We start from the raw sequence: 25,494 nt of genomic DNA, 5'->3' as shown, positions 1-25,494 counted from the left end.
CTTTTTCCTCTTTAATCTTTTTGTTAGGAAAATAAAGTAGTTATCCTTATGAGATCTCCTTTTAGTTTTGCCCACTGCCCTTCTACTTCCCCTAGATTTTCCCATCCAGATAATGACTCCTTGAGGTACTCCCCCATTTTGAGAAAGTTAGTTTTCCTGAAGTCTAGGACTCTTGCCTTTGAATGAACCTTCATCTCTTGCATTCTAATATTGAACTACACCATCCAGTGATCAGTGGATCCCAGATAATCATCGACTACAACATCAGAAATACTGTCTCATTTGGTAAACGAACCTGGTAAGCACCAGGTCCAGTATCGGCTCCTCCCATGTGGGTTCCATTACCAGCTGACAGAACAATGCTCCTTGCAGAGAATCTAAGATCTTCCTGCTTCTAGAAGATTCTGCAGCTTGGATATCCCAATTAACATCTGGCAGGTTGAAATCCCCTAGCAGTTGCACCTCCACTTTCACAGCAATCCTGTGAATATTCTCCATTAAATCTTTATACATCGCTTCTATCTGTGATGGAGGTCTGTATATTAAACCAATATAAATAGATGCTCCATTCCCTCTTTCCGGATTAACCCACAGTGCCTCCTCCTCAGCTTATAAACCCAGCAATTCTGTTGCTTTAATATTGTTCTTTATATATAATGCCATGCCTCCTCCCTAAGGGGTAGATTTTCAAAGGGTTACGCGCTTAACCCCCGAAACCTGCCCCTGCGCGCACCGAACCTATCTTGCATAGGCTCAGTGGTGTGCGCAAGCCCCGGGACGCACATATGTCCCGGGGCTTTGAAAAATGGGTGTTCTGGGGGCGTGGGCCGAGGCCTCCTCCGTTGTGGCCCTGCCGAGGGATGGTGCGCCGGCAGCCAGCTGGCACGCGCAAGTTACACCTGCCCAGAAGCATGCGTAACTTAGACGATAAAGGTCAGGGGGGGGGTTTAGATGGGGCGGGGGAGGCGGAAGGAAAGTTCCCTCCGAGGCCGGTCTGATTTCGGAGTGGCCTCGGAGGGAATGGAGGAAGGCTACGTGGTTCGGCGCGCAGAAGTTGCGCAATTGTGCACCCCCTTGCGTGCGCCAACCCTGAGTTTTATAACATGTGCGCGGCTGAACGCGCATGTTATAAAATCGGGCGTAGATTTGTTCACACTGGGTTGCGCGAACAAATCTACGCCCGCGCGTATGTCTGAAAATCTACGCCTAACTTTCTACCTGGTCCTTCCTGAATAGATTGTAGTTCGGTATAACCAGGGACAGATTTATTTAGGATTTTTGCGAGCATAGGCACTGTTGGTGCTGTCACCCGTCATCCCCCCTCTTCCCTCCCACCTTCAAGGTTGGACAACAGTTTCCTGTGGCAGCGATTTAAAAATTCTGAAGCAAATTGGAAAACATTTTCATTTTTTATATTACATTATGAAACTTAAGTAGTTTTACATTATTTATTAGTATAATCTATATTATGTTTAGTGGCAGGCAGCAAATCTTCAGCCAGTCTGCTGCCCCTGGTATAGTCCTAGTGTGCCTATTGACAAATCCAGGCCTGGGTATAACTATATCTCAGTCAGTCGAAGAAGTTTGAATTTCAAATGGGACTCTGCTGGATGCCAATGCAACTGGAACAATATAGGGATGACCTAAGTCCTCTTGTGCCCAAAAGGTCAATCTAGAACAGTAAAGAGCAATAGGCAAATGCAACAAGACTTGCAATTAAATTAGGTTTCAATGGCCCTGCTGTTTGTGATGGAAACCACACAACTTAAACATACCTTACCATAAAGAACTGCCAAAGACTGTTGAAAACGTAAACAAGCAAAATTATATCAAGATTTATTTATTTAAAAACATTTGTGACCTGGTAACTAGAGTTCGACTCCTCTCCTTCTTATTAGTTTTTTTCTTAATAGATTAAGTGCTTTCTCCCACCATGATTATTGGAACCAGGATTATACAGATATTGATTTTTCTTTATATGTAATAGTGTTTGTTTTGAAAATCATTTCTTGCTCTGAATTTCCTTTTCCCCCCCTCATTTTCTTATGTAATATATTGAAAATTAATAAAGATACTTTTTTTTTTAATTATATCACCTGCCACACCAAGGATCATGGTGACTTACAGTAAAAGCATTCATAATAAAGGAGATACACAAGTTAAAAATGAGAGACAAAATACAAAACAAAATATTCTGTAGCCTGACATAATTCACTCTGCCATAACGGGAAAACATCCAGGATCACCCTTCAGTTCTCGGGTCCAACCTCTCACGTTCTTACACCAATTAACAGAAACACTAGAAACCATTTGGAGGTCAAAAGGCCGCAACTTTATTGTATACAGTACCGAGCTCACTAATATCAGCATCGTTTATAACAACTGAACAGTCCCTAATCAGCCCTGGTAGCTTAACTGCCACAGCACAACAAGTTAAACTACACCCAAGTCACCAGACCTGTAAGACCATTGATCCCGTCACAGCCAGCTAGAAGCCCTACTGTCTTTGGTCTGAACCCAGTCCTGCAACACATCACATCTCAAATCCTCTTAGTTTCTCAGTATATGCTTGAGTATCCCCTGCTGCAACAACCTAAACACATAACAAAGAATAACAATCGGGCTAATGCAGTAAAGTGCACTCAGGCTGAGCGCACTGTTAGCCCGTGTTTGGCCAAGCGTTTTCGACGCCCTATTTTTACCCCTTATTCAGTAAGGGATAATAGCAGTGGAAAATGCATGGCCAACCCCCCCCCCCCCCCCCCCCGAAACTAATAGTGCCTGCAACATGCAAATGCATGTTGATGGGCCTATTAGTCATTCCCGCACGATACAGAAAGTAAAATGTGCAGTGAAGCCGCATCTTTTACTCTCAGAAATTAACTCCTGCCGAAGGCTGGTGTTAATTTCAGCCGGTACCGGGAAAGTGTACAGAAAAGCAGAAAAAACTGCTTTTCGGTACACCCTCCAACTTAATATCATAGCGATATTAAGTCGGAGGCCCCCAAAATAAAAAAAAAATCAGAAATTAAAAATCTGCCCGCAGGTTGGAAGATGGACGCTCAATTTTGCCGGTGTCCGTTTTCCGAACCCGTGGCTGTCAGCAGGTTTGAGAACAGACGCCAGCAAAATTGAGCATCGGCTGTCAAACCCGCTGACAGCCACCGCTTCTGTCAAAAAGTAGGCGCTAGGGATGCGCTAGTGTCCCTAGCTCCTCCTTTTACCGCGGGCCCTCATTTACATATTTTTTTTTTCTGAATCGCGTGCCCAGGAGAGTGGCCTGGGCGCGCGCCGGGAGAGCAGGCGCTCACCGGCTCTCCCGTGGGTTTTTCTGTATCGGTCCGAATGTAAAAAACAAACATCAGAGAAAGGGAGGGTGGATGGGAGAAAGTTCACAGTGGCAAAACCAAAGCTACCGTCCTATTTGCTCCGAGCCAGTCCTCGTGGAAATTTAAAACAGTCCCCATTGGGCTGGGCCAACCACAGCTTATGTGCTGTTGCCCACAGGGGCCATACAAATCCTCCAATTACCACCCTGGAAGTTCCTCTCTCCTCCTCAAAGACCTGGCGGACACCAGGGATTGGTCTTGCTGGGCCTGAAGGGAAGGAGGAGGAGGAGCAGCAGCGCCTTTCCAGTTGTCCTGGGGCCCATGTGATCTTAGGCAGCGCAGGACCCGCCCACGCTGCTGTTCCATAAAAATCGTCCTCCTGGCCTCCTTTCCAAAAGTCCAGTCATAAAAGTAAAAGATGTTTAATGATTAGTTTGAAAGAGTTTGTAGGCTCTTTTTAAATTCCTTAGCGTCAGATATTAATTGAAGTTGTTCAGGCATTGAATTCCACAACAAGGAACTAGCCACTGATATCGCACGCTCATGAAGCTCACCCAGATGTGCCTGGTGCACTGTCAGAATGACAATTAGGCCCTTGTTGGCCGATCTTAAAGATTGCTGTGGAGTGTAAACATGTAAATTAGAGCCTAGCCAAAGCACCCTTATCTGAAATAATTTTATGGATCAATACTAGCATTTTATATTGAATTATGTAGCTTAAGGGCAACCAGCAAAGCATATAAAGGATTTGAGTAATACAATCATATCTGGAACATCTAGTCAAAACTCAGGCAGCAGAATTTTGCAAAAGCTGAAGGGCTCTCAGTGTGCTATCAGGAAGTCCTAGTATCAGGGAATTACAGTAATCTGTCCCCGAGAACAGTAAATGCTGTAGCATAGTTCTACAGTTAGAAATCTTTAGTAAAGGTTTTAGTCTCCTTAGCATACACAGTTTACAAAATTAGAACATAAGAAGTTGCCATACTGGGTCAGACCAAGAGTCCATCAAACACAGCATCCTGTTTCCAACAGTGGCCAATCCAGGTTACAACAGTGCTGCAGCAGTCAAAAAAGCAAACAATGTTAGGAATTATTAGGAAGGGAATGGTGTATAAAATGGAAAATGTCTTAATGCCTCTCTATCGCTCTATGGTGAGACCGCACCTTGAGTACTGGGTACAATTCTGGTCGCCGCATCTCAAAAAAGATATAGTTGGACTGGAGAAAGTGCAGAGAAGGGCAATCAAAATGATAAGGGGCATGGAACAGCTGCCTAATAATGAAATGCTAAAGAGGTTAGGGTTGTTCAGTTTAGAGAAGAGATGACTAAGATGGGATATGATAGAGGTCTACAAAATCAAGAAAGGACTTGAACAAGTTAATGTAAATCAGTTATGTACCCTGTCAGATAATAGAAGGTCTAGGGAGCACTCCATGAAGTTAGCAAGCAGCTCATTTAAAATGAATCAAAAAAAATTCTCTCCCTCAGTGCATAGTTAAGCTCTACATTTCATTGCCAAAGGATGTGGTTACGGCAGTTATTGTAACTGGGTTTAAAAGGTTTGGATAAATTCCTAGGGGAAAAAATAAGCAACAGTAGCTTGAGATTTATTTAATGTTTGGATACTTGCCAGGTAACTTATGTTCAACATGGACAATTTGAAATTTGCCTTTAAAACCTATAATTATGAGGGCCATAATGATAGTCCCCCTAGAGCTTGCAGTCCCATAAGCGACTGCAAGTTTGCTTTCAAAGGGAAACTCATGCCAGCATGCACAACACACATGCAAAGTACTGCCATACTTTGCACCTGCATCAGAGCAGGTGTAAATAAATAAGCGCTGTAAAATACACATAGAGATTAGATTATGCAATCTCCAAGTATACTTTGCCCCTACCCTCGATTTGTCCTTGCCCCTATTTTTATGTGCGTAAAAGTATCTGGAGTGAGGAGAATCATCACAATGAGTTTACCCATAAAAAAACACTTTGATTATTAGCTCCTATGGTGGAAAGTTTGTAACTGGCCGCATTTGTTTAAAGGCTGCAGTTGTCAAACGTTTACCTGTAAACTTTCCTCCAGTTTTCAAAGGGAAAAGCAACACATGTGCTTTCCCTTTGAAAATTATTCCACCAAAACTACCTGTGCATATTTATACCCACTAATATACATACATAAAGGTGAATTTTAAAAGCCCTATGCACACATCAATTAGAGGATGCATGAATATATTGGGGTGGCACGCGCACTGAGCAGATTTTAAAAGCTGCCGGGATATATGCGTGGATGCTGCTGTGTGCTGCTGTGTGCACAATTAAAAAGTTTCCAAAAAGGGATGGGGCATGGTGCAGGCATGGCATGGGGTCCCCTGCTGCATAACTTTACTTCTGCTATGGATGACATGTAAGCTGTTAAACAAAAAATTCTAGGCAGATCAACACCCTTTAAAGGTTTGGGCTATCAGGGGAGAAGGGAGGCTATTAAACTAGGAGAATTTGGAAATCCTATCACTTAACTGAGCGAACTAGGAATGAACTAGGAAAATGGCCAATAGTGTCGGTGCATGTGGCTTTGAAAATCCCCTCACTTGCATGGGTAGAAGTAGCATTTGCGCACACAGGCACATCTCCACTTAAAATTGTGCATGGTCAACTTATTTTATAACATGCACTCATATACGCACGAATGTTATAAAATGACTGCATCCCTGGGTGTGGGCCGACGAATGCATATATATGTGCGCTGGTTTAAAAGTTACCAGCAGTTTTTTTCAGGGAAATACGAGCATTCTTTTGAAAATGTAAAACTTGAGCATAACACAACCCTGTCCTTAAAAACACATTTGAAGTACACGTATACAGGCCCTATGTACATACTATTACCCGTATATTGGGTGGGCAATTTTGTAAAAGCCCAGTTCTGTGGGTATAGCATTATTTTAACCTAAAGAAATGACTGTGAAAATTACTCTCTATATGGATAATTTTGACAGCTGTTTACACGGGAGTTGTGCACATAGGAGTGTGTATATAACCTAATATTGTGCATACAATTATTCACACAGAAAAGGTTTTTCAGGGGATGCAGTTTGGATTTGCACACATACTTTTGATTTAAAAAAAAAATGTGTGTAAATCCAAATCCCAAATTAAGCTCTGAAAAGAGCTGATGTAATTTTGTGTGGTTGGATTTCTGTATGTTATTTTGGATAATTTTCAAAACGAACTGAGGTGCATAAGTTTGCTTTGAAAATTACCAAGGTCCATCAAGCCCAGTACCCTGTATCTGACAGTGGCCAGTCTGGGTCGCAACTTCCCAGCAGATCCCCAATAGTTGATCTATTTCTTGTATCTCACTCCCAGAGATAAGTGATGGCTTTCCTAAGTCAGCCTGGCTAATAACTATTTATGGACTTTTCCTTCAGGAACTTGCCCAATCCTCTTTTGAAACCCACTAAGCTAGTTGTTTTGACAACATCCTCTGGAAACAGAAAGCAGAGTTGCTTACCTGTAATAAATGTTCTCTGAGGATAGCAGGATGTTAGTCCTCGCACATGGGTGACATCATCAGATAGAGCCCGATGCCGGAAAACTTAATGTCAAAGTTTCTAGAAACTTTGACTAGGCACATCGAGTATGCCCAGCAAGCTCTATACCACACGTTCACGTGGGTCCTTCTTCAGTCTCATAGAATTATGATAAAATGAAAAATAGGAGAAACCCAACTCTGCGGGGTGGTGGGTGGGTTTCCTGAGGACTAACATCATGCTGTCCTCGGAGGATGCCTGTTACAGGGTAAGCAACTCTGCTTTCTCCAAGGACCAGCAGGATGGTATCCTCATACATGGGTGAATCCCTAGCTGCAGGCTGCTCCCTAACACAAAAGGGGACCAACAGACACCCAATCAGGTGCCAACGGGCACAACAACAATGGTGCTGTTGGTAACAAAGGGGGAGACAGCATAAAACCAAGATTGGGAGAGTTGGGTTCTACACCTCAAACAGGTTTCAGAGAACAGATTGGCCAAACCTACTGTTGCGTCAGTCATCCCTATCCAGAAAGTAATGGGATGTGAATATGTGGAGCGAACGCCACATTGCAGCCTTGCAGATCTTTCAAGTGGGCCAACAACGCTGCCATGGCTCTGACAGAATAAACCTTGACATGACCCTCAAGATGCAGTCCCACCTGGGCATAACAGAAGGAGATGCAATCTGCTAGCCAATCGGATAATGTCTGTTTGGCAACGGCAATGCCCAACCTATTCTTGGCAAAAAAAATAAAAAGTTGGATAGACTGTCTATGGGCTTCTGTCTACTCCAGATAGAAGGCTATGGCTCACTTGCAGTCCAAACTGTACAGTGCTCGTTTGCCTTGGTGCGAATGGGTCTTGGGAAAGAATGTTGGCAGGACAATTGACTGGTTAAGATGGAAGTCATCACCACCTTAGGCAGGAGCATAGAGTGTGTAAGCAAGACCACCCTGTCATGATAAAACAGTGTAAGGTGGATAAGTCACTAAGGCCTGGAGCTTGTGGACCATGCACGCTGAAGTGACTGCCACCAAAAATATGACCTTCCAGGTCAGGTACTTCAGGTCACAGGAGTACAGCGGCTCAAAAAAGAGCTGTCATCAGCTGAGCTAACACCACGCTGAGGTCCCAAAACAAGCAGGAGACCTTAGGGGAGGCTTCAATTGAAACAGGCCCCACATGAATCGTACAACTATAGGCTGTACAGAGATGGGCATACCATCTACACCGTGGTGGTGTGCACCAATTGCACTAAGATGAACTCTAACAGAGTTGGGTTTTAAGCCAGCCTCCGAAAGGTGTAGAAAGTACTCGAGCAGTTTTTGTGTGGGGCAGGAGAACGAATCTAGGGCCATCTGCTCACACCACACAGAAAACCTCCTCCACTTCAGTCCATAGGACCTTTTAGTGCCACCAGGACCCAAGACACATTCTCAGAAAGATCAGAATTAATCTCTCAACATCTGGGCTGTGAGCTGTAAACTAAAGCCTGGATCTTCAAGTAAACTATCATTTAGCCTCCAGTATTGTTGACCCTTGTCATACTGAGAAATATTAAGCATCATCCTAATAGGGGCATGATCTGACCACATGATAGGTTCGATAGTTGGTCTGGATATCATGTTGATACATCCCTTGTCCACAAAAAATAGATCCAATCATGAGTGTGATTGGTGTGCTCTGGAGAAGAAAGTGCAACTTTTGGACTTGGGGTATCAATTCCTCCAAGTGTCTAATAATCCAAATCTAGAAATACAGGCTTTAAGTTTTTTAAGGTCATTTCCCGACGTAGGAATATGGGCAGAGGAATTGTCTAAATAGGGATTAATGGTCAGGTTAAAATCCCCCCCCAAGAATGAGGTGGCCCTCTGCAGTGTCAGCTATAAATTGGGATAGTTTCTCAAAAAATGAGCCCTGGTTAGAGTTCAGGGCATATATGTTTACTAAGGTGTATTTCTCGCCCCCTATAGAGATGATTAGAAAGAGGTAGCATCCTTCTGGGTCGGGAATGCGTGCCACCTGCTCATAGATAATATCTTTCCCTATTAAGATTCCAACCCCAGAATATTTCTGTGCTTTAGAACACGCAACCCAATACTGCGACGGGTATAAATTGTTTTTTAATAGACATTCGTAGCATCTCTTGAGGTGTGTCTCCTGGACAAAGGCTACAGCTATCTGATGTTGCTTCAAATCTGCAAATAATTGGTGATGCTTTAAGGGGGTATTCAATCCCTTAACATTAAGGGAAAAAAGTTTAGAGCCGTCATGTATGAATGCAGCTGGGGATTAAGCAAGGAATCAACAAAGATATTTCCTTGTATGGCATAAGCCTTGACCAGAAGACAATCACCACCAGAGGTCAGATCTATGAAGTGTGACACATTATTGAAGTATCTTAAGTGCGTTCCGCTAAACGTTATCCCATATAACTTTATACCATAAACAACCCCATCAAATTCCCTCATGATTACCCACACCCTCTCAGTATAGCCCCAGTGCTGAGGCAATACTGCATTGTTTAAGGAGGAAACAGTCATCCCCATACACATGAGGCCGTCCCAACAACATGTAAAAATAGAGCTATAAAAATTATCAGAATATGATACTTCCTGAACATTATAACTATAAACTAAACCTATCGAAGGCATCACCAACAAAAAGGCAGGAGCGAGAGCTGATTCCAAAATATGATAACGTGTCCTGGCTCCCAGTCCAAACCAGAAAGAATAAACTTGATCTAGAACCTTAATCCAGAAGTGGTGAAGCAAGGTATAAGTCCGGCAGGTGCTCATGTATGGTACAGGGCAAGCTCTCGTTTTCTGGATTGCGCCTAATTCTTCGGCCACCCTTAGTGACGCACTGCCATCACGGTGGGTCCTCCCTCCGTTTAGTGGTTTTCATAGTGGGTTGCGGTATCTCAAATCCCGGGTATCCAGCTTCGTTCATTATGCGATTTGCATCCAGCAGCGTTTTGACTCTGTGAGATTCCCCCTTTAGAGAAAAACTTAGCCTAAATGGGAAGAGCCATCTATATCTCACATTATCCTTGTGTAGAGCTTCTGTAATACTCTTCATTTCCTGTCGCTTTCGAATAGTGACTGGGGACAGGTCTGTAAAAATCATAGCCAAGAAGCTTGTTTCCTCACAATCATTGCTAGTTGATCCTTAATGGCAAAGTCATGGTAGCATGCGATGATATCGCGAGGTTTATTGCTTAATCTAGGCCCCAGGGCTCTATGTGCTCGATCAATTTTAACTACCTGTGGGCTCTCTACCCTTGCCAAGTCCTGTGCTTCCAGCAGAAGCATGGCACTGATCTGTGTTACCACTTCTGTGCAGTTTTGGTGATCCAGAGTCTCAGGTATACCCCGGAAACGTAAGTTATGGCGTCGAGAGCGATTTTCAAGTCCTCAACTTTTTCTGTAAGCTGGTCAATTTCGTTTTGTAAAGAAGATTGTGTTTCCCGTGCCACCTTTAGTTTCTCGCTATGTGCGTCAATGTGGGTTTCAGCTTCAAAGATCCGCTGGCCATTTTCAGCAAGCTCTTCTTTCATTTCTTCAATTGAGTTCATAATGTCCCATTTGTTATTATAAATATCTTGTTTGAGGCCCGTGAACCAGCTCTTCATTTCTGCCCATGTCGGCAGATCATCTTCCTCCATTAGTAGCTCGTCAGTAGCGGCTCCTGACAGCGGGCCCTCATCGAGTTGCGCCATTTTTGATAACTCCAATCCCTCACTGTGACCCTGTTCTGGTAAGAAAATCTTTTAAAATCCAGCAATTTTCATTTGATCGACTTCAGTGTATCCCAGGCTGTTGGATTATCCAGTTTGAGGAGTTTGTATGCAATGGATGCCCTTGATTAGTGGGGATATAGCTTGTTGTTGGAGGAGCCTCTGGGTTATGCAGCCATTTGCTGAGGTGACGTCACTTCCTCCTGCTTCAGATATATTTTAAAAAGTTTTTATTATGAGTTTTTGCCTCTATGGCCAACTTCTTTTCAAATTCTCTCTTAGCCTGCCTTATCAATGTTTTACACTTAACTTGGCAATGCTTATGATTTATCTTATTTTCCTCTGATGGATCCTTCTTTCAAATTTTGAATGAAGATCTTTTGGCTAAAATAGCCTCTTTCACCTCACTTTTTAACCATGTCTGCAATCATTTGGCCTTATTTCCACCTTTCTTAACATGTGGAATACATCTGGATTGCGCTTCCAAGATGGTATTTTTAAAGAATGTTCATGCCTGTTGTACACTCTTTACCTTTGTAGCTGCACCTTTCAGGGTTTGTTTGTTTTTTTAACTATTTTCCTCATTTTGTCAGTTTTCCTTTTGAAAGTTTAGGGCTAGAGCCATGGATTTACTTACTGTCCCCCTTTCTGTCGTTAATTCAAATTTTATCATATTATGATCACTATTGCCAAGCGGCCCCGCCCCCGTTATCTCTCTCACCAGATCCTGGTTTCCACTGAGAATTTGATCTAAAATTGCTCCCTCGCTTGTCTGTTCCTGAACCAATTGCTCCATAAATCTGTTATTTATTTGATCCAGGAACTTTCTCTCTCTACCATGAAGAACACCATGCACACAGTAATGCTCTCAACACATGCATTACAAAAGGTATTTGTGTATCTCACAGTTAACTTAATAGTATTACGCAGAACATGAGAATTATACCTGTAAAGAAATAACTTACATGTATATATGGTCAAATCTAACTCACCCTTCAAACAAGTTTTTAATTAGACATGATGTAACCGAACCCTATGGCACTTGTTAGAATGTATCATTGTACACATTCACTTACTGAATTTATGTGCCTATATGTAAACCGTTGTGATGGTATATAACTTAACGACAATATAGAAAAGATTTTAAATAAATAAATAAATATCCTGATGTTACATTTACTCAGTCAATTCTGGGGTAATTGAAATTTCCCATTATTACTGCACTACCAATTTGGTTAACTTCCCTAATTTCTCTTAGCATTTCACTGTTCGACTCATCATTTTGGCCAGGTAGATGGTAGTATACTCCTATCACTATACTCTTCCCCACCATACAAGGGATTTCTACCCATAAAGATTTAATTGTGCATTTAGACTCTTGCAGGATCTTTACCCTGTTGGACTCTATACCATCCCAGACAAAGTGCCACCAAGTTGCTCCTCTCTATTATTGCGATATAATTTGTACCCTGGTATAGCACTATCCCACCATGTCTCTAAGTTGCCAATTAAGTCTATATCATCATTCACTGCTATACACTCTAACTCTTCCATCTGACTTCTGACAGTAGCATACAAACATTTCAAAGTGTATTTTTTGTTTGTATTAACATTCTGCTTTTCATTTGTCAGAGATAATTTGGAATCTTTTAGCTCAGGTAATTATTTATTTATTGGCACATGGACTACTACTTTTATTATTGGAATCTCTCTGTTGGGATGCCCTAACTCTGTTGCTTCATTAGTATCCTTTGAAGATACCTCCCTCTGAACCATGTTCTGCTGAGCGACTGTTGGCTTTCACCTTTGTTCTAGTTTAAAAGCTGCTCTATCTCATTTTTAAAGTTAGCGACAGCAGCCTGTTCTAACCTGGTTAAGGTGGAGCCCATCCCTTTGGAAAAGGCTCCCCCTTGCCCAAAAGGTTCCCCAGTTCCTTACAAAACTGAATCCCTCTTCTTTGCCCCATCGTCTCATCCACGCATTGAGACTCTGGAGCTCTGCCTGCCTCTGGGGACTTGTGCTTGGAACGGGGAGCATTTCAGAGAATGCTACCCTAGAGGTTCTGGTTATCAGCTTTCGATATAGGAGCCTAAATTTGGCTTCCAGAACCTCTCTCCCACAGTTTCCTATGTCGTTGGCACCACACGTACCACAACAGCCGGCTCCTCCCCAGCACTGTCTAAAATCCTATCTAGGTGATATGTGAGGTCTGCCACCTTCGCACGAGGTAGGCATGTTACCAGGCGATCCTCACGCCCACCAGCCACCCAGCTATCTATATTCCTAATAATTGAGTCACCAACTATGACAGTTGACCTAACCCTTCCATCCTGGGCAGTAGCCCTGGGAGAGACATCCTTGGTGTGAGAGGACAATGTATCACCTGGAGAGCAGGTTCTTGGCTCAGGATTTTTCCTGCCACATCAGGTTGATGCTTTCTGACCAGGAGACCTTCCTCTTCCAAGGCAGCACCAGGCCTGCCAGACTGGAGTTGGGACTTGGCTATATCCCTGAATGTCTCATCGATATACCTGTCTGCCTCAGCTCCTCCATGTCTGCCACTCTAGCCTCCAGAGATTGGACTTGTTCTCTGAGTGACAGGAGCTCTTTGCACTGGGTGCACACATACAACCTCTCACCAGAGGGTAAAAACATCATACATTTGACACTCGATGCAAAAGACTGGAAGGCCCCCCTCTTGCTGCTGGACTGCTGCCTTCATATTAATTATGTTCAGTTCCTAGTTAAGTTTAGGTTGCTATGGGAGTAGAGATGCATACAATTTGAGGCCTTTAAATTTATTAGTGTATTCACTATTTATCAGGTAGTGACCTACAAGAGATGATTAAACATTGATAAACACAGGATTGCCCCAAGCCTTAAGTTAAAAGGCTGATTTTTTTTCTCTTACCTATAAATGAAAGGATGAGCTAGGGATGGATGGAAGGGAGGGAAATCAAAACATCCAAACTCCTGGCTTCTTCCTGCCTTCTGACTAGCTATTTAATACAGACACACAAACACACTACAGAATATGCCCCAATAGTTTACTTCTCCCAAAACCTTTTTGAGTTCCAAAATTTCCTAAAGTAGTACTTACCGATTTTCTTCAGCCACCAGCAAGGTGATCCCTTCTCCTCTCAGTGCTCCCACAAGATATAATATGATGCTACTACTCAGCTCACAAGAAATGTACTTAATTTGTTCCATTTGCAGAAAACATAGAATGAGCTAATTCACTTGCTCTCACTCTTTTTTTCTGGTACCAACTAGTATTTTTCTTTCATCATAAAAATGAATTACCTGACATATCTACTATGGTATTACTATTTAATCTCCTCCTGAAACTTTACTTGATTCCACAGTAACTAATTGTATCTAACTTAATTTCTTGTGATTGCCAACCAATGTTTACCCGGCTAACTAGTGGATTAGTCTATAAAGTTAGAAGTGAAAATTGGGGGGTGCGCCTTCCTTCTACTAAGTAGAAAAAATGCCCAAGAAACAAAAAAGAAATGCAAAAACATCCCTTTTCAAAAATTAAAAGAACAAAAACTTTATAAAAATTATCCATCTTCAAAGTAAGGTCTCTGCAGTTGAATTCAGCAAGAAAAATGTACCTGTTGTAGTTTAGCTCCTCCAATAAAGGCAGATTAGTTCTTAGCTTTGGTGACCTATATGCAGAGCTCAGATCCTGAACCAATTAACCCAGGCAATGAGTTCCTTTCAACTCCCGTTTCAAAGGAAAAGCTGTCCCTTTTAGCTACTAAATCCAAAGGCAGAAACAAAAAGATACTAAAGCAAGGCAACCCCTTCCCCTCTACTTTTCCTTTCTAAAACTAAGTAGAAAAATGCCTAAGAAACAAAAAAGAAATGCAAAAAATTCCTTTTTCAAAAATTAAAAGAACAAAAATGTATTAATAAAAATTATCTCCCTTCAAAGTAAGGTCTCAGCAGTTGAATTCAGCCAGAAGATCATTTCCAGTGGTTTTACTCCTCCAATAAAGTTCTACCTCTCCATCAATTTGTTCTGCCTTATCAAGATGATATAATTTATACCTTGGTATTCATCGTGTGCCACTGGTTATCCTCTTTCCACCATAGCTCTGACACGCCTAATATCTATAATCCTCACTATTCAGAATTCTGGTATTTGCATACAGACATTTTAAAGTATGTTTTATTTTGATTTCTATTTGTATTCACAACTAGCTATTAGCAGAAGAAAGGGAGGTATAGAATTATTCACCTCTGTGTGCTCTTTTTCTATATCCATCTGGGCTACCTTAACCTTAACCACAATCTCTTTACTGGGATATTCTCTCTTCCCTGCTTTGTAAGTACTTTTGGAAGATACCTCCCTCTAAACCACATGGTTCTGAGTGACTAACAACTTTCCCCTACGGCAGGGGTCGGGAACCTTTTTGGCTGAGAGAGCCATTAACGCCACATATTTTAAAATGTAATTCCGTGAGAGCCATACTAACTACAACCCCCCACCCTCCTGACCCCCCCAAGACCTACCAAATTAATTTACTACAACTCCCTACTCTCCTGACGCCCCCCAAGACCTCCAAAATTAATTTACTACAACCCCTCACCCTCCTGACCCCCCCCCCCCCAAGACCTGCCAAAAGTCCCTGGTGGTCCAGCGGGGGTCCGGGAGCGATCTCCTGGACTTGGGCTGTCGGCTGCCAGTAGTCAAAATGGCCCAAGTCCAGGAGATCGCTCCCGGGACCGCTCCTGGACCCCTGCTGGACCACCAGGGACTTTTGGCAGGTCTTGGGGGGTCAGGAGGGTGGGGGGTTGTAGTAAATTAGTTTTGGAGGTCTTGGGGGACGTCAGGAGGGTGGGGGGGTTTGTTAGATTTTTACTTTTTTATTAAAGATTTGTCTGCGAGCCAGATGCAGCCATCAAAAGAGCCACATCTGGCTCGCGAGCCATAGGTTCCAGACCCCTGCCCTACGATCTCGTTTAAAAGTTTCTCTGTCTTCTTTTTAAATGTTAGCGCCAGCAGCCCAGTAACCTATGCATGTATATTACCCATGGCTATATAATTACCCTCTCTAAGTCTTCACATAACAAGTGGCGTTATAAAGATACTATACTTAAAATCAGAAATGTTGAAAATCAGGTATTTCTATATAACACCAGTTAATATGCTTTGTATTCCAGACAATGGTATTCATAAGTACACGCCAGTGACTCATAACGGCCCTCTGAGAAAACTATCTGCTCAGGAGAAGCAAAGAATATTCTGCACTCACGAAAACACAGTGGATCTGGGGCAAAGAAATGAGCATCACTCCTCCAAAAATACTATATTGTGAGAGAAAGCTGTCATTTTGTCAGCTTGCTTTCTCCATTCCACTGTCTTCTGTTTCTTGTAGAAATGGTGGCTCCACCCAGCTCAGCACAATGAGATCATGTTACTGCAGTTAACAAATGCTCTCATTTTAAATAATATCAAAACATATGTATTTATACTTTGGCATGTTCCATTACCTAGTAGAAAATAAAAGGTCAAAAAGCCATCTTTTTCATTTAGTTATTAATTTATATTTTATTTTACAATTTTATAAATTGATATCTGTAGTTTTTATTAATCATTTTCTCTTGCTAATAATAAGCACATATTGGCAGTAGATGGGACCTCTTTTGCTATTAGATTGGTATCTCCTGAAATACCAGGGGCAATTTTGAGTAACTTGGGTAGGGCTTTGTAGTTTGTAGTGAAATTGCAAAGGAAAACTACACTTCTTCCCGCATGCACAGCCACTGCACATCACTTCCTCCTCAGGGCCACAGGGGCAGGAAGAAGAGACCATGCTGCCAGTGCTGCTGTCTCCAGCTCTCCTAGCACATTCTGCCCGGGCTATTAGCATTTCAAGCCTGGGCAGAGGAAGAGTTCTCATCTCGCTGGAGCAGGGGGGAGCAGCTGGGCCAGCAGGGGACCAGGAAGTGTGGCGACAACACTGGTTGAGAACTATTGGTCTACGGGTACCTGAACACTGGAGAGTTCCCAATGTAACACTGTTTTAAAAAGGAATCAAGGGGTGATCCAGGAAACTATAGACCAGTGAGCTGAAATCTCTGCCAGGCAAACTGGTGGAAACTATCATTAAGAACAAAATTGCTTGATATATAGTTAGGCATAGTTTAATGAGACAAAGCCAACATAGATTTAGCCAAGGTAAGCCTTGCCTCACAAATCTGCTACATTTTTTTGAAGGCGTAAATAAACATGTGGATAAAGGTGAGCTTTCTGGATTTCCAGAAAGCGTTTGATGAAACCACTCATGAGAAACTTCTCAGGAAAATAAAAAAAGTCATGGGATGGAGGCAGTGTCCTATTGTAGATTGCAAACTGGTTATAATATAGAAAACAGAGAGTAGGGCTAAATGCTACATTTTCCCAATGAAGAAAGGTGATTAGTGGAATGCCCCAGGGATCTGTTCTGGGACCCCTGCATTTTAATCGATTCATAAACAATCTGGAAATGGGAACAAGTGAGGTGATCAAATTTGCCGATGACATAAAATTATTCAAACTTGTTAAATTACAAGAGGATTGTGAGAAATTGCAAGAGGACATTGCAAAACTGGGAGACTGGGCATGCAAATAGCAAATGAAATTTAATATGGACAAGAATAAATTGATGCACTTAGGGAAGAGCAACCCAAATTATAGCTACACAATGCAAGGTTCCTCATTAAGAGTCACCATTCAAGAAAAGGATCTAGACTTCATCGTTGATATGTTGAAATCTTCTACTCAGTGTGCAGCAGTAGCCAAGAAAGCAAATAGAATGCAAGGAATTATTAGGAAAGCAATGGAGAATAAAACAGAGAATATCATAATGCCTCCGTATCGCTCCATGGTGTATCCTTATAATGTCTGCAATTTGGTCACCACATCTCAAAAAGGATATAGCAGAATTAGAAACAATAAGAGAAGGGAAACCAAAATGATAAAGGGGATGAAACGATTCCCCGATGAGGAAAATCTAAAGAGGTTACAAATCTTTAGCTTGGAGAAGAGATGGTTGAGGGGAGATATGATAGTAACAAGTAAACGTTAATCTGTTGTTTACTTTTTCAAAGAGTACAAAGACCAGGGGACAAACAATGAAGTTACTAGGTGATACATTTAAAAGTAATAAGAGAAAACATTTTTTTACTCAATGCCTAATTAAGCTCTGGAATTCATTGCCAGAGGATGTGGGTAGAAGCTATTAGTGTAGCTGCGTTTAAAAAAGGTTTGGACAAGCTCCTGGAGGGAAAGTCCATAGCATTATTAAGGTGGAGTTGCAGGAATCCACTTCTTATCCCTGGGATAAGCAGCTTGGAATCTATCTGTCCCTTGGGATCCTGCCAGGTACCTGTGACTTGGATTGGCCACTGTTGGAAACAAGATACTGGGCTTGATGGACCTTTGGTTTGAGCCAGTATGGCAATCTTATGTACTTATACCCCCCCCCCCCCCCACCCCCCTTCCTCTCACCCTCTGTAAGCTTTTTTTGACCCTCACTCTTTACCCACGCCTTCCCCACTAAATGCTCCCCATGTTATGGTTTAGCACTGTTTGGGTGGATTCTTGGGTACTGTGGCAGATGACCACGCCCATGAGGAGGAGCCCCGTGGGGAGCCACAGTACTGGGCTAGACTCAGGACACACAAACACAGAGTTAGATCTTTTATTGTACAGCTGATGGGTTCCACCAGAGGTGGCAGTAGTGAGGTGATCCAGAGGTAGCAGTCTCGGGACCCTCGGCAGAGGGAATCCATCTCACCAAGTTGGTATAGGGAGATTCCGGTGTAGGTTTCCCAGCACGGCAATGCTGTAGATGAGACAGACGGAGAATTAGATTACTCACTAGATGGAAGCTGTAAGGTTGGCAATTCCACCAGGCTGAAGTTGATGGTTCCAGGCACCGAGGCAGGGAGAGCAGGCCCTCGAGGAGTGAGTACCTGATTCCAGTAAGGCACCTGAAATAAAGCAGAGGATCCCCGAGGAGCTGGTACCCAAGTTAGAGAATACCCCGAAGGGCAGAGAGAGAGCTTCCAGCGGCAGAGTAGCTTAGACCGGACGAATCCAATCCTTGCTAACTCAATGAGCTAGCAAACAAGTACAGGCTATATATCCGGATGGCGTGATGTCACTTGAGGGGGACACCCCCGAGGTTCACGCCCTAGCTGGAATAAAGATGTGGGTAGCACGTGAGTGCGCATCCTAGGAAGCCCTTGGGAGAAACATGGCGGGAGGGCCACGCCATAGCCGTTCCGGGGACACCGAAGAGTGCGGCTTGCAGACGCGGTGGTAGCCATCTTCCCAAGGCTAGCGGGGAGAGCAGAGAAAAAGGTGAGGCACAAGGGTCGAAGCCGCCTGAGACCAACGGATGCAAACAGGCACCTACCCCCACTGCTCTCTGCACCCACAACAGAGCAATTACAAAACACCAGTGATGTGCACATCCAGGTCATGGAGTCATAAAACACACTTTTTGAGGCAATTATCACTTTCTCTTTTGGGGTGTGTGGGGGGGGGGGGTCCTTACATTCATGTTCACTCAAAGGGGGTTAAGTTGCAAATTCTCTAGTTCTTTCTGTCCTTCTTTTCATTAAAGTCACTTGCCCCACCCAGCCATTCCTTGCATTTTCTACCTAGGCATGACCATAGAGTCTACAGCGCAGAGTCCACTGGCAGGGTTGACAAGCAAAGCTAACAGGGGTACCAGCCCCTCATATAATATATACACTGTATACATATATAAATGATAAGAGTTACTATGATCACACTATCTTTGTACAAGGTCATACAGTTGCAAAGGTATCGCATGTTTTCTGTCAAACCATGTTGTGCCCTTTACTTAAACTGGACCATGGTGATAGAAGTACTTCCAGGAAAGAGGCTTTGGGATTACTTATACAATATATTTACGTATACTAGATGTGAGGACTCTGATATGAATGATCTGAACATGCATTCAGGCCTTGATGTTGCACCAAGTTTCTGTCCTGGATATGTATTCAATAAGATCAAGGTTCCCTTTCATAATCCTTCACACTTTCAAACAAGGTAACATCCAAAGCTGCAAAACAAATCTGGGCACAGTGACGCCATAACTGTGTTTAACGGAAACACACACATTTAAAAAAATACAAAATCAAGTCAACCTCCAATCTATCAGAATAGTCTTTTAATGACTGCAAATGACCTTTATACAATATTGAGACTCAAGAGCACACCTTTTATTGTCTCTTAAAACAGTTCAGTGTCTTCTATTAAATAATTTACAAAGAATAGTTTTCTGTATGCTGTACACCTATAATAAAGGATCCAAGCACACTCCCAATTCAGCAGGGCACTGTTTTCCTGAACAGGGTATGTCACACCAATTTAGACAGCATTATAAAATCATCAAGTTTCCCCTCTTCCTTTCCACTCACCCCCACTCTCCTCCCTTAATCATTAGCAGAGGAGCAGCAGATGGAAACAATTTGAATAATGAAGGTGTAAAACTATCTGTGCAAAACTGCATTAATTGGTTTTGAAAGCCTAAGAAATTAAGAGAAGTAATACTGCCAAGAGCAGAAAAAAACAGAGAGAAAAAAAAAAGAACCATAGTTTAGAAAGTAATTTTAAGTAAGCATGCCAGAGGATTATGTGTTTTTCTCTCAGATGTAACAAAAGATGACATTAGAGAAGCTGGTGGCATTATGAGAAAGGGGAAGGGCCATCATAACCAGAGGCGTGGAATATTTTGCAAGGTATATGGAGACATCTGTTCAAGTCATTTTTTCAGAGCAAAAAATATAGTTGCCATCTCTGAAGGCCAACATCGAGAATCAGAAACACCAGCACTAGCATCCCCTTCTGTGCCGTATCTTGTGCTGCCATCTTCTTTCCTTGGCAAGTTACTATGATACGTTTTAAGAATGAGACACTTTTATAAGGAGTGTGCACCTGTAATCCTTAGAATAGCTGAATCATGGATTCCCTGGATTTGCCTACTCCAATCCACTTCACTGGGGAAAGAAAAAAAAAAAACCAAAAACAGAAAGACATTATTTTGATGCAATTGTTATTGCAATTAGTTCTAGTGATTATGGAGGGCAATTTTCAAAGGCAGTACTTCACCTGCATAATACAAAGAGAGGGCAGGCCTGGGTGGAATCAGAATGTGTGCATATACTTTTAAGTTTCAAAAGGATTGCGTATAAGTTCTGCTATAAAAAGCACCTGCGCAAACAACAGGCACAAGTCCAAGGGGCTACTTTCCACCCATTCAAGTTTCAAAGAGAAAACTTTTTCCCTTTGAAGATTTCATGTAAAGTCTGCAGGGGAAAAAAGTGTGTACCTGCAGACTTTTCCCTTTCCCGCACAGTCTTCAAAATTGCCCCTGCTTGGAAACAAACATACAAGCAATCTCAGACGGATACAGGAAAGGAAAATTGGTTCTTACCTGCAAAGTTTCGTTCCTGTAGTACCACAGATCAGTCCAGACTCCTGGGTTTTGCCTCCCTTCCAGCAGATGGAGACTGAAAAAGTTTTACTGACACTAACTTAACCTGGTGTGCTATCTGCAGTCTGTCAGTATTGACCTGTACTCCAAGCCAAGATGGAAAATACCACCAAAATTCAACGTAACCTATACCACATCTCCCGCCGAATGAGGAGGAGAAAACACTAAATCTGAACGAGCCTTTCAACCAAATAAAACAGCAAGTACAGCCATCACCTAAGCCAGAAAATCCAACTGAAAATACTTCAGATTATATACAAACAGCACAGAGAGCGAACTCTCCAAACCCGGGCAGGCCTCTGGACTGATCTGAGGTACTACAGGAAAGACAGTTAGCAGGTAAGAACCAATTTTCCTTTCCCTGTACATACCCAGATCAGTCCAGACACCTGGGATGTACCAAAGCTTCCCTAAGCCGGGTGGGACTGTAAGAGTCCTGCTCGAAGTACACTTTCCCCATAGCGGATAAGACTCTGGCACCTGGACATCCAGACGAGAACGCCTGGAGAAAGTGTGCAAAGACTTCCAAGAAGCCACCCTACAAATCTCTTGTGGCGATCCAAATGTGTCAAGTGAGCTCTCAGACCCTGAGGTACCAACCGACCCAAGCAAATGTATGCCAAAACTATGGCCTCTTTCAGCCATCGTGCTATGGTAGTTTTCAAAACTTTCTGCCCTTTCTTTGCATCATTCCAAAGAACGAAAAGATGATTGGAAACTCAAGTGCTCGCTTCACATACAGATGCCTCAACTCCTTATCCAAGGCAACCGTCCTATCCAAATTCAGAAAGGCAGGTAACTCCACTGTCTTGATTCAAGTGAAAAGAGGAAACAATCTTTGGAAGGAAAGAAGGCACCACCCACAAAGACACACCAGAATCCAAAAACCTTAGGAAAGGCTCTCTACATGACAGTGCTTGCAGTTCTAAAATCCGCCTAGCCAAACAAATTGCCACCAGAAAAACGACTTTTAAAGATCCTTCAAAGTCGCCCTACGTAGTAGTTCAAACGGCGCCCCACACAATGCTTTTAGGTGCCATGGAGGACACAAATGTTTGACCCCTCATAAAAATGTACCACATCCGGATGCATAGCCACAGACACACCATGCCTCTTGCCCCTAAGGCACCCCAAGGCAGCAACCTGGATTCTTAACAAGTTGAAAGCCAAACCTTTTATCAAACCTTGCAGCAAAAAGGATAAAATGTGGGCCACCAATGCTCGAAAAGGATCCATGCTATGCTCCTTGCACCAAACCTCAAACACCTTCCACACCTGCATGTATGCTAGGTAGGTCGACTTCTTCCTTGCTTGTAACAGAGTGGTAACAACGTCCTCTGGATACCCCTTTTCTTTCAGGTGCTTCCGCTCGAAAACCAAGCTGCAAGAGAGAAGCGAGCCGCCTGATCCAAAAATATAGGACCTTGGCGCAACAGGTTGGGAACATGAGCCAGATGTAGTGGGCCTCCCACTGTGAGGTTGACTAAATCCGCAAACCTCGGCCAGCGAGGTCATTCCAGTGCCACCAGAACTACCTGCACCGGATGAAGCTCAATCCTTCGCAAGACTTTGCCCACCAGTGGCCACGGCGGGAACACATACAGGAGAATTCCCTGTGGCTACAAGAGGACCAAGGCATTGACTCCTTCTGCCCCGTGATCTCTTTGACTGAAGAACTTTGGAGCATTGGCATTGTTGCATGCCATGAGGTCCATGCACGTTACTCCCCAGCTGCGATGAATCAGGAGCATGGCTTCCTCTGACAACTCCCTGGGATCCAACTGTTGGCGACTGAGGAAATCCGCCTGGACATTGTCCAACCCCGCTATGTGGGAAGCTGCCAGCATCTCCAGATGGCGCTCTGCCCAGTGGACTAACTCTTGGGCCTCCTGGGCCACTGCACGACTCCCGATACTGCCCTGCCAGTTGATGTAAACCACTGCCGTCGCATTGTCTGATAAAACTCTCACTGGCCTGCCCTGAAGAAGAGGCAAGAAGGCATATAACACTTGACATACTGCTCTCATCTCTAGAAGGTTGATAGACCATGATGTCTCCTCCAGAGGTCAGTGCCCCTGCGCCACTTGAGCTTGACACACAGCCCCCCAACAAGATAAGCTGGCATCGGTTGTCACCACTATCCAGTTCGGAACCTCAAGGCCATCCCTTGGCTCAAACTGTCCCGATACAGCAACCAATCCAGACTTGACCTGGCACTTTCCGTCAGGCCTATCCAGTACCGAGCGGTAGGAAGAGCTGCGTTAGTGCCTACGGCACCCGCGGTTACCGCCCGCACAGTGCAGCTCACCTACCGCTCGATCCTGAAGCCTAATTATATGTAAATGTAAGCCGCGTCCGAAAAGCCTTAAGCCCGCGCAACCCAGGATACTGGATAGAGCGCCTATACAGGATCCTGGGTGCGCGGGCCTAAGGCTTCACGCCACGCTGGTATCTGTCATTTCAAATGTCATTTGAAATGACAGATACCAGGAAGCAACGGCGGCGACAGCACAGAAACAACGGCGAAACGACTTGTCAGTGTCCCCCCTCCTCTCGGAGCAGGGCGCGAAAAGCCGCCTTGCTCCGGGAGGAGGAGGGACACTGACAGCGGCGAAGACAGCGGCGAAGCAACGGCGAAGACAGCGGCGAAACGACTTTTCAGTGTCCCCCCTCCTCTCGGAGCAGGGCGGAAAAGCCGCCTTGCTCCGGGAGGAGGGGGGACACTAGCAACGGTGAAGCTTTCCCCCAGCCCGGACGCCGGCAAAAAACTTACTTTTTTGCAGCCAGCCATGAGCAGGAACACGATCTGGCCTGCCTTAGCTCCTCCCGACAAGATGGCCGCCTGCACGGGGAAAGCGTGCAATTGGCCGCTGAAGACGTGATGTCGTGACTTCACATCTTCAGCGGCCAATTGCACGCTTTCCCCGTGCAGGCGGCCATCTTGTCGGGAGGAGCTAAGGCAGGCCAGATCGTGTTCCTGCTCATGGCTGGCTGCAAAAAAGTAAGTTTTTTGCCGGCGTCCGGGCTGGGGGAAAGCTTCGCCGCTGTCATCTCTCTCCCCCCCTCCCGGAGCAAGGCTGCTTTTCGCGCCCTGCTCTGGGAGGGGGGGAGAAGAGATGACAGTGGCGAAGCAACTTACTTTTAGCTTTTAAGTTTTTTTCGCTTATTTTTTGGATTCGCCGCTGTCATCTCTCCCCCCCCCCCTCCCGGAGCAAGGCTGCTTTTCGCGCCCTGCTCCGGGAGGGGGGGAGAAGAGATGACAGTGGCGAAGCAACTTACTTTTAGCTTTTAAGTTTTTTTCGCTTATTTTTTGGATTCGCCGCTGTCATCTCTCCCCCCCCCCTCCCGGAGCAAGGCAGCTTTTCGCGCCCTGCTCCGGGAGGGGGGAGAAGAGACAAGCGGCGAAACAACTTACTTGCACGGGGGAAAGCGGTCTCCGTGGCAGCCCCAGTCCTCTCCCCTCCTCCCGAAGCCAAAAAAAAAAGCTTTTTTTTTTTTTGGCTTCGGGAGGAGGGGAGAGGACTGGGGCTGCCACGGAGACCGGCACCCATGATCGCGGCCGGGTAGGTGAGTGGGGGCTGGGGGAAAGCTTGCCACCTACCCTTACCCATGCCTCTACCGCCTGGGTCAGGGTAGGCGGTAAGTTTGCAGGTTAAACGCGCGACAAAACGGCAGGGAAAGGTAGCGTTAGTCAGGGCGTGGGTTACGGGATGCTAGGGGAATAGCTAATTGGCTCGTTTGCATGCAATATCGAGCTAATTCGCTCGTTTGCATGCAATATACATGCCGCGGGCGGAAGGGGTTACCCGGGGAATTTAGGACGCGGTAGGAGTAGGTTAAAGGGGATTCGGGATCGCAGGAAGGGCTAACGCGGCCGGAACGTGAGTTAAAAGCGGCTTAGGAGCAGGGTAAACGCGGCCGCACTTTACAGGATAGGCCTGCGTGAGAGGCAGTGGTAGATGAAATTGCTCTGAGACTGGATTCCACCTGGAGAGTAGGGTCGACTGAAGAGGTTGCATTTGAGCAAATGCCCAAGGGACCAATTCCAAAGTGGAAGCCATAGACCCAAGAACCTGCAGATATCATCAGACCCTGGGAACCGCATTGCTTAACAATCTGCCAATCTGTCCCTGGATTTTGACAGTCCATTCCTCGCTAAGAGAAACTGTGCTCCCAGGAACTCCAGAACTTGAGACGGCACCAGCTGGCTCTTGGGGAAATTCATAATCCAGCCTAGGGACTACAAGCGCTGAAACTTGTACTGTCACCGACCAATGACAAAAGTCCTGACTTTGCACAAATCAACCAGTCGTCCAAATATGGGTGGATCAGGATGCCCTCCTGCCGAAAAGCTGCTGCTACTACTACT

General features: G+C 44.3%; 2 protein-coding genes across 2 annotated transcripts in view; one reads left to right on the top strand and one right to left on the bottom strand.

The window, feature by feature from the left end:
• C3H1orf100 (chromosome 3 C1orf100 homolog) overlaps nt 1-16,113 on the top strand; it is a 42,954-nt gene extending 26,841 nt beyond the window's left edge. Inside the window, exon 5 of the mRNA XM_029596954.1 lies at nt 15,775-16,113. Coding sequence (XP_029452814.1) covers nt 15,775-15,929 — 155 coding nt within the window. The 3' untranslated portion in view covers nt 15,930-16,113. The remainder of the gene's footprint in view (nt 1-15,774) is intronic.
• Nucleotides 16,114-19,781: 3,668 nt separating this feature from the next.
• ADSS (adenylosuccinate synthase) overlaps nt 19,782-25,494 on the bottom strand; it is a 211,258-nt gene continuing 205,545 nt past the window's right edge. The window contains 1 exon segment of the mRNA XM_029593957.1: nt 19,782-20,628. Within this exon segment, the coding sequence (XP_029449817.1) occupies nt 20,576-20,628 (53 nt within the window). The 3' untranslated portion in view covers nt 19,782-20,575.

This window comes from Rhinatrema bivittatum, chromosome 3, assembly GCF_901001135.1.
Source record: "Rhinatrema bivittatum chromosome 3, aRhiBiv1.1, whole genome shotgun sequence".
Taxonomy (NCBI): domain Eukaryota; kingdom Metazoa; phylum Chordata; class Amphibia; order Gymnophiona; family Rhinatrematidae; genus Rhinatrema; species Rhinatrema bivittatum.
Note: the sequence above shows the minus strand (reverse complement) of the source record. Positions and strands in the feature narration are given on the sequence as shown.